This window comes from Desmodus rotundus, chromosome 8 (genome assembly GCF_022682495.2).
Source record: "Desmodus rotundus isolate HL8 chromosome 8, HLdesRot8A.1, whole genome shotgun sequence".
NCBI lineage: Eukaryota > Metazoa > Chordata > Mammalia > Chiroptera > Phyllostomidae > Desmodus > Desmodus rotundus.
In genome coordinates, this window is record NC_071394.1 from 24897442 (window position 1) to 24909778 (window position 12337).

The window sequence follows — 12337 nt, forward strand, 5'->3', positions numbered from 1 at the left end:
CCGCGTTGGCTAGAACCCGCGGCGCTCCGTAGTTTCGCGAACGAGGGTGGACCGCGGGCCCTTCGGTGCGCTTGCATCCGAGCCCTTCCGCCCCAGCCAGCATCCTCTGTGGGCGAGGCTGGGCGGGGACTCGGCGGAGGCGGGCGATCCACCTCGCTCGCGTTCTCTGCCGGCGGCACCTGCGGCTGCCCCCGGTCATGCCAAGTTTGCTGCAGGGTCTGCCGGCTTCGTGCATCCGAGTCCCCGCGCCGGTCCCGGAAGTGGGCTAGCGTCCCGCAGTTCTGCTTCAGGGTGGTGACTGTCGCCACGGTGGTGGCCACTGCCTCTCGTCCCACCTCCTCGGCCCTAGGCGCCGAGGTCTCAGCAGGCCCCGAGACAATGACAAGCCAGGGCCAGCCGGCCCCCGGGTCGTCGGTGTGGACCGCGGTATTCCGCCACGTCCGGTACGAGAACCTCGTGGCAGGTGTGAGCGGCGGCGTCCTGTCCAACTTCGCGCTGCACCCGCTGGACCTCGTGAAGATACGCTTTGCAGGTAAGAGCCCGCTCTGACCCTGGGCTCTTTCTCCTTGCTGTCACCCAGAACTGGGTGGTACAGATGCTCAAGGAGGCTTTGGATTTTTTCCTTGGTCCTTCCATATTAAGAGGCAAGCGTTGAAGATTGCTGTCTGTCTGGGCTCACCTGGAACTGGATTTAAGAAAGGGGGCCTGGTAAAGGGATCTTGCCGCGGTCACCCGGGTTCCCCAAGATAAGGGATGGGGAGCATCGATAGAAAAGTCCTCACTGGTGTAGAATGTGGGACTTAAAGCCTGTTTGTAAATAAAAGAGGGGTTGTCACATTTTAGGCTTAGCCCTCAGCACGTGCAAAACATTCATGGTTGAAGGTAATTTGAAATCTTAGGATGGCCACGTGCTTGTCAGCGCCACTGAGGAAAATGCAAGTGCTTAGTGTAAGGCGTAATCTCCAGCAGATATGAGAAAGAATTCTCTTGAAAAGTTTGTTTTTTAGCGTTTATAGTGTGATACAAGGCCCTGTGAAAGAATAGCTGGAATTCAAATACTATTTTGTTTTTTATTTAGGTTTATTGATTTAAGTGCCTTGAGTTAAGTAAATTAAGTGTGTTGAAATTAACAAAGTAAGATAATACTAAATTCTGGAAAAGATAGTTTCAAAGAAGGTCTTTGATAACTTTATTTGCGAACTTTTCTGTCATTCAGTTCTCTTATCAGTAATACATTAAGTTCTGCCTTGAGGATTAGATCTGCTGAAGTGGTTTTTCTTAAAGAGTTTAATTCTATCCTATTCACTCCATACATTTGTAGACTGTTTAAACTTCGGTCACCTTCAAAGTACTGCATCAAACACCTATTGAGATTTTTTTTCCATTGCTCAAAATAGTTTTTGAACTTGAGATTATGATGTCTTTTAGTGCTTCTGCCGCTTTTTGTTCCCCCTCTTCCACACCAGCAAAACATTTCGCTTTGAAAACTTTTCATCCAGGGAAACAAAAAACGTCGCTAGGGGTGAGATAGGGTGAATAGGGAGGGTGGGGGCTCAAGAGGTCATGATGTTTTTGGTCAAAAACTGCTGACCACTCAGCATGGTGTGGACAGGTGCGCTTGTAAATAACCCATCATGAAATGAACCATTGCATTGAGTCTTCCAAAAAAATTCTCTGAAACTCAACCGCAACCCCTCACAACAACGCCAGCTGCTGCACTGATCCACTTGGGTACCTAGAACACTCACCTTGCGGGGGAAGCCTGCACTACAAGGGGGCTTCCCTCTGAAAGATAATTCTGGATTTTTTTTGTCCCTTCCCCCGTAAAGCCAAGGGCAAAATGGAATAAATCAAAATTCCAAAATATGAGCAGAGGTACACTATCGAGAAGATTATAGGTTGCTGATGGCCGTATGTGTCTATCTGTAAACGTTCCATCAGATCTTAAGGTTCCGCATGGAAGGACTCATATTTCTGCAGTTGCAGGAGGTAAGCAGCCATGCCGTGAAGGAAGATCAATGAACAGTATGGAGTATTAGCCGTTGGAGAAAACGCACAAAGGCATGTTATTTCCATGGCGTTTGTGATGCATGCACAAATAACTTGTGATGTAACATTCATGAGCATTTACCAGGAGCGAGGCAATGACCTATGCACTGTCATGCCGACTACTCTGAACAACCCTATGGCTTTATTTTCCACACTATACAGATGAGGATAACAGGTGTTGACTGACTTGCCCAAGACACAAGTTTGTAACAATAGAGCTGGGATTTGAACCCAGGTGGTATAATCTAGAACCCTTTGGCACTTAAGCACTCTTCTGCATCTAGGAATCCGTGGTGTACAGTGGCTTAAACATGAAGAAAAGAATATTGGATTTGGCTACAGGCGCTGGCCTGTATGACTTGGTGTCTCTCTTCTGCAGTTTTTGTCTAGGAGCAGAAGAGATGTCAGCTGAGATTGAGGAGTAGTGTGGTTGGCCTAGTGAGTTTCAGAGCGTGAGATACGCATACCACATACCACAATGCCTGAGGGAAGGGAATTCTTGGTTCCTGAGAAGATTGGTAATCTTGATGAAATGGAGAGAGTTTTAAGAGGGCAGTAGGGCCAAGGTGACAGATAAAGCAATTAAAATAGGGTGGGAGGACAGAATTAAAGATTTAGGAGGTGAAGCAGGGCTTTGCAATAACAAAGCCCACACTGTGGCTGTGCGATGGTGATAGAAAAGAAGAAAGTTTGGCAGAATGGATAACTGAAATCAAAAGAGCTGGTTGGCCATAACCATTAATGCTGTAGTTTTTATGCTTTAGTAAAATTAATTCCTACAATTAAATTGTAGTATCTAGTGATTGGGGGTGTTAGTCTTCAATGTACCATTAAATGAAACCTGGACTACTTCAGTGAGTCAAATGCAAATCAGAACTCAAAGGTGTCCAGAGTAGAAGAAAAATTGGAAATCATTTCATATGACTGGAGGAACTAGTTTAGCTTGGTGGGAGGCGGCGGGGGCGGGGGCGGGGGGACAGGGGCTGGAACCTAAGGTATTTAGAGCACTGACATGTAGGAAAGGGAGCTGCCTTATTTTATGTTGATGTAAAGAGGAGACGGAAGTTGGGTGGAAATGACAGGGCAGCAGACTTTGGCCTGGCAAAGTAGTGGTGCCCAGAAATGAAACCATGGTGACTAGAAATAGTTCAGTGGCTGGATGACAGAGGTTAGAAGATATTCTTGTATTGGGTGGAAAGGTTGGATAAGGAGATCATTGAGACCTCTTCTAACTGGAAAATATACAGTCGTCCCATGGTATCTGCAGGGGACGGGTTCCAGGATCCCCCTGTGGGTACAGAATCCCCAGATGCTCAAATCCCTTATGTAAAATGATGTATTTGTGTGTAACTTACACACAGCCTCCCATATACTTTAAGTCATCTCTAGATTAGTGATAATACCTAATATCAATACAAGGGAAATGCTATGTAAGTAGTTGTGCTGTATTATTTAGAGAATATGACAAGGGAAAAAAGTCTGTACACCTGCAGTACAGGTGCAGCCATCGTAGGCCTAATGACATGGTACACATCAGCAACATAACTTTTTTTCCCTTAAATATTTTTGAACCTTGTTGGTTGAATCTGCAGGCGCAGAGGGTGAATTGTAGTTTTAAATCGTCGGGAATGATGAGAGAGTCTCAACAAAGAAGAATGTAAATGAGATGTACAAATAATGATTTTCTGAAACAACCGGAAAATCTAATCATCCACAGATTAACCAAGGAACCAAAATGCAGAGTCCTGTACCAAGAATAGCATGCAGTTGAGCTTTGGTATATACTATTGCAAGAGCCAGTAGCATAAACAAACTTAACACTTCTTGAATGATTGCTGTGTGCCGGGGAGAATTTCAAGGGCTTTATATGTACTCCTTTGTAAAGTTTTAGGGTTAAGTTCTATTATTTTTCTAATTTTATGGCTGAGAAAACTCAGTCACAGAATAATCAAATAACTTAGGGTCACACGGTTAAGTATTGGAATTGGGATTCAAACCGAGTAAGTCCGATTCCATAGCATATGCAGTTAGTTTGAAACTGTAGTGGGTAGTTCGGTGCAGCTAAACGGTAAAATGATAAAGGTTGGAAAAGAAAATGATTCCGGAAAGTAGGAAGTGTCAGGTTGACACAACTTTTATGCCATGTGAAAACGGAAGCCAGGTCTGGGTGTTAGGAATGAGATTGGGACTAGAAATGCAGAAACTAACACAGGGACAGCAGTTCGAGCTACTTAGTAACTAAGAGACTCTGCCTGTTGAGTGGGAAGGTTGCTGTTAAAAATCAGCATTTGAAGGATGGGCAGAAGACTAGAAGGCTGCAAAGGTAATTTAGTGGCCAGAGAAGAAACAAGAATGAAGAAGTAAGAGGAAAATCAGGAGAGTGTGGTGTGAAACTAGCCTTAAGAAGAGTGTTTTAGGAGGTAAACAATGACAGGAGCTACAGAAGTATTAGTAAGTTTATTTTTTGAGTAATATTGTGATCATTTGAATCCTTAATCTTGGATAGCTATAACGAAAACAAAGCTTGTGTTGAAACATAAGAGGCTTTTGGATACTTAAGAGCTGCTAACCCAACACTTCCTACAAACAATCCTGGAAAATAATTTCCTCTACCTAAATGTTTTCTCCTGAATTTACTTCCTTTCCATGATTGTATGTCCATGTTTATATGTTATTCAGAGCTTGAATTTCGCTCTCACCTGCCTCTGTGTATCTTTTACTGCAGTGAGTGATGGCCTGGAACTGAGACCGAAATACAAAGGAATTCTGCATTGCTTGACTACCATTTGGAAACTTGATGGACTTCGGGGACTTTACCAAGGAGTAACCCCAAATGTGTGGGGTGCAGGTTTATCCTGGGGACTCTACTTTTTCTTGTGAGTAGATCTAGGAGACTTTCCAGTATTAAATAAAAGCAATTTTTGGTTTTAGTGATTTTTAACATATGAGTTAATAGTACAAGGTGAGTCATTTAGTCAAGTTTCTCTGAATTGAAAGGGTCAGAAAGCGCAAAATGGCTTGTTTCATTTTCTGTTAGATATTACCAGAGGCATTTGGTCTGGAAGAAAGTTCTTAATAGGAAGAAGGCAAAGGGATGGAATGGAGAAGCACTCTTATGGAAGCCATCTCTGTGAGATGAATTCAGGAAAATGGCTTACCAAAATACATTTGATTCATAATGAAGTTGGAAAAGCAGAAGAGAACAGATCTTGGGTTCCTACAACATCATGTACCCCAGGAAAATCCCTACTGGAGACAAAACAGAAGCCACTTTATAGCTGAAAGAGTTTGAGACATGGTCCTTACCTCTTATTTGGCCTGCTTCATCATCATCTTAGTTTATTCATTTCCTTTATCCTTAACCTGCAAGATACCGTCATCACCATTTGAAATAACTGCTATTGCATGCTGGCTGAAGAAGCCGCAGAACGCGTGTATGGCAGGCACTTCAACCTGCTGAGAGCACAAGAGCATGGGGACGCGGCATCACCACACTGCAGTGCAGGAGCCTGTGCTGCTTTAAGTGAAAGCAAAATAAAATTCAGCTTTAGTATCGTGTAGGGTTTTTTCAGTTCTAAGATACACTTAGAAGGGTGAAACTATATGTATAAAATTCATGCTATTAATGGATTTCAGAGTTGTGTAGGTTTTCCAAAGACAGTTTCTAAGAACAAGCCATATAAGGTTCATGTGTTGAAAATTTTTTATAATAAAACAGTATATTTGTTTGGTGTTGGCAAAGCTTGGGAAGATTTATTTACCTGAAGTCTCCTTTCAAGAGAAAATGGAAATTAGAGGTAGAGAAAATAGGCCAATTTGACTCCCTACTTGGGAACACATTAGTGGTTTTCTGTTCTCTGCCAAATAAAGCCTAAATGCCAGTCTGCCACTCAAGTGTGGCTCCGTTTTCCCTGCCTTCCCATTCATCCTTATTACAACTTCTGCTTATGCTCATCCGTTTCCCTACTGTGACTGTACCTGCCTCTCCATCCTCGGCCAGTGCCACTTCCCACACAAAGCCTTCTGTGACCAGTCATAGTTTCTTAGTCTTTTATGATACTGTCCGTGTTATCTTTTATTACGATTATTTGCTGGCCGCCTATGGCCCTTATTAGTCTGTTAAGAAGGGTCTACAAAGAGACTTTACCTTTTTATCTACTATACCTGCCAGCCATAATACCCAAACATAGATGTTCAGCACATACTTGTTAGGTGCCTTTTTCTGGTCTCTATTGTCTGCTCAATCACTGTACCACCACTGCACCTTCCCCTCTCCTGGTTTTCCCTGTTATTTTTATTAATTGTTGAGTGCGTGGTTAAAATATTTTACATATATATTGCTAGCCATATGTATTTGGGGGGAGGAAAGGTATAATCTTAACAGTGAATCATGCCAGTACATCCATTCTTGAAAAAGGCCTTATTTTGTGGCTGCATTATGCATTGACTTTTACTTTTGAGGCATTATTGTTAAGTTACACACCCCTTTAAGACAGACTTTACTGCTTAACGACACCTACTCAAATATTTATTAAATTGCTCATGTTTTATTCTTCTAGTTACAATGCCATCAAATCGTATAAGACAGAAGGAAGAGCTGAACGGTTAGAGGCAACAGAATACCTCGTCTCAGCTGCCCAAGCTGGTAAGACAGTGTGTGAAATTTACAGTGTCAAATTTTGACTTTTGTTTTCTGTTTTATTTGCCTTTTTTCCTTTGAGCACCAGAGCTTACATATGCTTATCTAACTATACTAATCAGTGATCACATGAACTTTCTTTAAAAAGTAGGTACTCTTATTGATTTCTCTGGGTGTATTTCAAGAATTTTACTTTCCACAGGGTAATAAAATTCAGAAAAGTTATAAATCTCTAATAGTTTAAAATGATTCAGTATAGCGGTTATTCAATTAAAGTATAATTTCAGTTTTCAAATTATATGAGTACAGTTTAGTAGCCTTGTTTAATTGCCTCCTGTGTCTAATATTCAGAAGGGGAAAACAAAGTAAGACCCGTAAGTCTTTAAATTTCCTACTTTGAGCCCTGACCGGTGTGGCTCGGTTGGCTGGGCGTTGTTCCACAAAGCGGAAGGTTGCCAGTTCTGTTGCAGGTCAGGGCACGTGCCTGGGCTGCGGGTTCGGTCCCTGGTCAGGGCGTGTGCAAGAGGCAAGTGGTTGATGTTTCTCACATTGATGTATCTCCTCTGAAAATAAAAATAAAAAATAAATACAATAAAATTTTTACTTTGATATTTTGTGTGCTTTACTTTTTTAATGTTGATTTTTAAGGCAAAAACTATCTTACTCATTTTTGAATACCTAGCTGCTAATAGAGATCTAAATCACCAAGAACAATAAATATTTTTTGAATAAAAGACTATTAGAAAACTCAGCAAATGAGAAACTTACCCAGATATAGGTTTTTGTTTTTGTTTTGTTTTTAGGTTTTTGTTTTTGTTTTGTTTTTTACAAAATTGTCACTTCCTGTAAAGAATATAAAATAATACTTATTACATTGCATAGTTCTTTAATTTGGGGCATAGTAGCTACTTTGAATGGACTTTGAGCAAGATTGTGGTAAAGTTGGAGTAAATACACATGTACACACCCACACATTATTGAGGTGCTGGATTCCTGGTCCTTTTCCCCCTAACCTTCCACCCCTCTGGGTTACAGTGTGTCCTGCTCCTAAGCATGTGTATTTGCTTATCAGAGTCTGCTTCTTGTTTGTCATCTGTCCTCTTACCCCAGGTCACATCGTTCAGGAGCTAGGACATCTTTATCCTCACACCTCAAAGGGAACGTGTCTCCCATTTCCATCTCCTTTTTAATTTACCTTGCACTAACTGCAGAAGGAACTTTTTATAACCACCCCAAACCTTTTAGCCCTAAGTCTGTGTCAGAGACCGCATGCCCCTATTGCAGGTACAGACACTGGGCAACCCCGTTCTTTATATAAATGGACTCTTCTTAATTTGGCTTGTCAGAGTGAAAAAGTACCAGCATGCTGACTAATCCTACTTAACTCTGCTTCCAGGAGCCATGACACTCTGCATCACAAACCCGTTCTGGGTGGCCAAGACTCGCCTTATGTTGCAGTATGATGGTGTCCTTAACGCCCCCCAGCGGCAATATAAAGGGATGTTTGATACACTTTGGAAAATATATAAGTGTGAAGGTGTGCGTGGATTATATAAGGTAATGAATTATTATCGATACCTTTTTAGTCATCACTGACCGTTGTAATTTTCCTTGGCTCTACTGTCCAAGTTCTGAGTGACCTATAGTCAGTCATAAAAAGAAGTCAAACGTAGGCAAGAAACAAACTAGTGAAAACTGAATCTGGTTTACCGTGTTGGAATTTTACTCTAACCCGTGTGCCCCGTTACCGTGAGATGTATTATCATGACACGGTGGGCGTGACACTGTCTGAAACTTCGTCATGCCGCCATTTCACATTTGTCAAGTCACACATTGAGGTCACCCGTTCCCTTCTCCCCTCCCTGGAAGCTGTGGTCCTTTGGGAATTTGCTTGCTTAGTGTAGCTTTTTGTTCGTTCGTTTGTTTCAATTCAGGGGTTTGTTCCTGGGCTGTTTGGAACATCACATGGTGCCCTTCAGTTCATGGCATATGAATTGTTGAAGTTGAAATACAACCAGCATATCAACAGATCGCCAGAAGCCCAGTTGGTAAGATGATTCTTGGAAAAATATACAGTATTATTTACTTTTATGGGGATATAGTAGATGGAAATGTTGCCATGTTTACTTTGGGAGTATTGTTGTGACGATGAGTGATGAATGTGGACTCTGCCAGTAACTTAATTTATAGTTAAATGTTTTATAGGCTAATGATACACAGAAAAGAACCACTTAATTGCTCAAACCCAGTTTTAAGAGGGGAAATAGTATTTTTCACTTATATATTCATTCAAATGTTTGTTTTCCCATATACTTTATGTATACTTAATATATTTTTAAAGAAGTCCTGTCTAAAGGAGAGCACGTGTTTTGCGTTGTCATTTTAGAGCACAGTGGAATACATATCTGTCGCAGCACTGTCCAAAATATTTGCTGTAGCAGCAACGTACCCGTATCAAGTTGTGAGAGCCCGTCTTCAGGACCAGCACATGTCCTACGAGGGTGTATTGGATGTAATCACGAAGACATGGAGGTGAGAGCATGTGGTATATCCAAATGGCTTTTAGGAGGTACCTTCAAATCTTCAACTGTCTAGGTGACATTGGTTGTGTTGTAAAGGGAGTGTGCTGGGATGAAAACATGGCTGGCAGCCCCTGCTTTCCCATTTCCCATTTACTACACAGGGGAGCATGGACTTTACCTCCCTAAGGCTTGATTTATATAATTAGAATGTCTAGGCTTACAAGGTTGTTTTAAAAATCAAATGAGATATGTGAAAGTACTTTAACAAATTAGTAAAACAAAATTTAGATGTTAAAGAAATATTTGAATGGCCTTGAATATAGGAAGTCATAAAAGACCTGGTTTAATACAATTAAGAAGGCACCACACCTGCTAGGGGCACCATAACTTTCGCAAGTACAGCAGGTCCTGGAACATCATTTCATTAAAATGTCAATGAGATGCCATAGGACCTTAACTCTTGTTGATGGCAGTGAGCCTGTGGTAGAATTGGTTTGGTTGTGTGCTATTTCACTTGAAGTCGCAGGACCTATTGACTACATTAAATGAAAACTTCCTGCACTGGTCTTCACATTTGGAAAAGATGTGTGTTTGTTAGCATCCCCATATTTATCTTTGATTCTAAAAGGCCAGAGCAGAATATTTAGAATGTTTAAATATAGCTCAGTTTAGTAAATATTTATCAAGAACCCACGTGACAGGCTCCAAGGCCGTCTTTCTGTTCTAGGCATTAAGAAAATAAAATTTTATTTTGGCATGTGCTATATGTAGTTGTCTCGCATTCGCATAGTATATGAGGTTTTTAATGCGGACGTTAGATCAGTTAATCATCTTGCGTGTTTATACATTTAAAGGCATTCAAAAGATGGTTGTCATTAAAGCACTTTTCATTTCAGTTTTGAGGTGTCCCTACCCAGGACATTGAAAACATGGATTTCCATCACAGTGAGGTTTGACTGCTGGCTCCATGCCCTACGTCAGTTAAACTTTTGCATCTCCAGCCTAGCTATATGGGAAATTAAGCATCTATCTATTTTTCTCTCTAAAGGAAAGAAGGCATCGGTGGATTTTACAAAGGAATTGCTCCCAATTTGATTAGAGTGACTCCAGCCTGCTGTATTACCTTCGTGGTATATGAAAATGTGTCGCATTTTTTACTTAACCTTAGGGAGGAGAAAAAGTAAGCTAAAAGAAGATAAGTCCAGTACCGCTGCCCAAGGCACCACACGCTCCTTTGTGTTCGAACTGTAAAACTCAAGAATACTACACGGCAACATGGCTCATCAGCAAAATCGGTCTATAATCCTTAGAAGTCAGGAAACTGCTAAGTCTTCGCAATGTCTTTCTGTTTTTTGCCTTCCCCATGTAAGTGGGACTTGGCTACCTCTGCCTGAACTGGCTGCCATCAACACAACAGTAGAACTGACACCAAGTGGAGAATTTCACACTTTTCTCCATTTCATTGTTCAAGTAGAAGCTAATTTGCAGCATTTGCTAAGTGGACTAGATAAAGTGCTTCTTTTTCTGAACTCATTTGCCTGGATTAGCTTTAAAATTGACCTCTGTGCAAAAGCAAGAAAATGACTTCTTATAAGAATGTTATCACTGTTTCATGGGTAAATTGAACTTCTAGGGATTTGCTGGAAAAGATGTTGCCCAGATCCAGACCATTTTAGAATTGGGAAATTTTGGTGAGACAAATTTAGTTTCAATTCAGTTGGAACACACTAGAGAAATTGAGAAGTTACGAACTCCTCTGAATTTGAGAAATACCTGGCATCCGTTGCAATTCCACCACTGATTTTATTTCCAGAGGTTTTCCATAATTTAAAATGTAATACTGGATCCCGTTATTTTTTGGCATGGGTACCTAGTGCCTTTTAAATTTATAAAGTCTGAACTAGAATCCAGCTGTGTCAGTCCTTATTTAGCACATTTGTCTGTGAATCGTACACTGGAGTTGCAAATAGATCACCTTACAAAGAACTTGAATGACCGAATGTTTGTTGACAAACAGCATGAAGCTGAGAAGCTTTAATTCCTACTTCAGTTTCCAGGTGTGTGGGTCCAGATCCCAAATAAATGACTAGTCTACACTGGTTATTCAGATTCAGGTTCTAATACAAATTTCATTAAGGGCCATTATTGGTTTTACTTTTATGAGTCATTGTAAATACAAAGTTCTGCCCCAAAGGGATGCCAGAATAATGCTAATATTTTTATTTATCATAAAAGTCTATGATTTATTTGTTGTAAATAAAACTGTGGTTTTTCAAAGCCATGTTTAAATGGTTCTTTGAAAATAGGTATTTTTTTATATTTTAAAAATGGCATTGTTCTAAAAATAAAGGTGAAATGATAAGTACCTAATTATATTTACTATAGTTTCTTGCCACATGCCCAGGAATACTTTATGAATTACATGTGATATATTTTTTCATACTTCTGGATTATACTATCATTCATATGAAATTCTGATTATCAGTCACTATATGTAGTTGATATCTCGAATTTTAGAATTAGTGTCATTATTTGAATGCCTCCCATGTACCCCAAATTAATAAAACATAATTTCTATCCTTTAAAAGCATAGAAGCTTGCAGAATAAACAAACATTAACTAACTATAGTTCACAGTTCACGAAGATTTCTACAAAGCCCTATAAGAGTTCTGAGAAAAGAACTCATTTTGCCTCTCCAACAAATAGTTGCTGAGCTCCTGCCCTGTGCCAGGTGTGTTACCAAGCATAGAGGACATAGCAGTGAATAAGCCAGACAACATTCCTGCCCTCAAGGAACTTTCATTTCAGTGTGAGTGACAGAAAACAAATATAAGCATACTATAGTTCCAGGCATTAAATACTATGAAAAAGCAGGCTTGTGAATAGTATTGCTACGCTAGGTAGATGGCTGGGGTCAGGAAAGGCCTCTCTGAGGAGGTAATATCTGAAACATTTTGACAAGTGAGGAAGTGAGCCACAATGAGATGGAGGAAACGCACTGAAAGAAAAGGAAGTACAAAGGGCCTGAGGTAGGAATTAACTTGGCTAGAGGGGATGTGTGGCCAGAGGGGATTGGACAAGTGGCTGTTACAGTATGGTGAGAAGAACGCAGGTTAGCAAGCCAGA

General features: G+C 40.8%; 2 protein-coding genes across 2 annotated transcripts in view; one reads left to right on the forward strand and one right to left on the reverse strand.

The window, feature by feature from the left end:
* Nucleotides 1-11485, forward strand: SLC25A32 (solute carrier family 25 member 32). Its single transcript, XM_024572502.4, has 7 exons — nucleotides 1-532; nucleotides 4775-4925; nucleotides 6609-6694; nucleotides 8085-8245; nucleotides 8623-8736; nucleotides 9075-9220; nucleotides 10259-11485. Exons 1-7 carry the CDS (start codon nucleotides 379-381, stop codon nucleotides 10392-10394), a joined length of 948 nt encoding a protein of 315 aa, XP_024428270.1. The 5' UTR covers nucleotides 1-378; the 3' UTR covers nucleotides 10395-11485.
* Nucleotides 6954-12337, reverse strand: part of CTHRC1 (collagen triple helix repeat containing 1) — a 24054-nt gene continuing 18670 nt past the window's right edge. Inside the window, exon 4 of the mRNA XM_053929696.2 lies at nucleotides 6954-7251. Coding sequence (XP_053785671.1) covers nucleotides 7160-7251 — 92 coding nt within the window. The 3' untranslated portion in view covers nucleotides 6954-7159. The remainder of the gene's footprint in view (nucleotides 7252-12337) is intronic.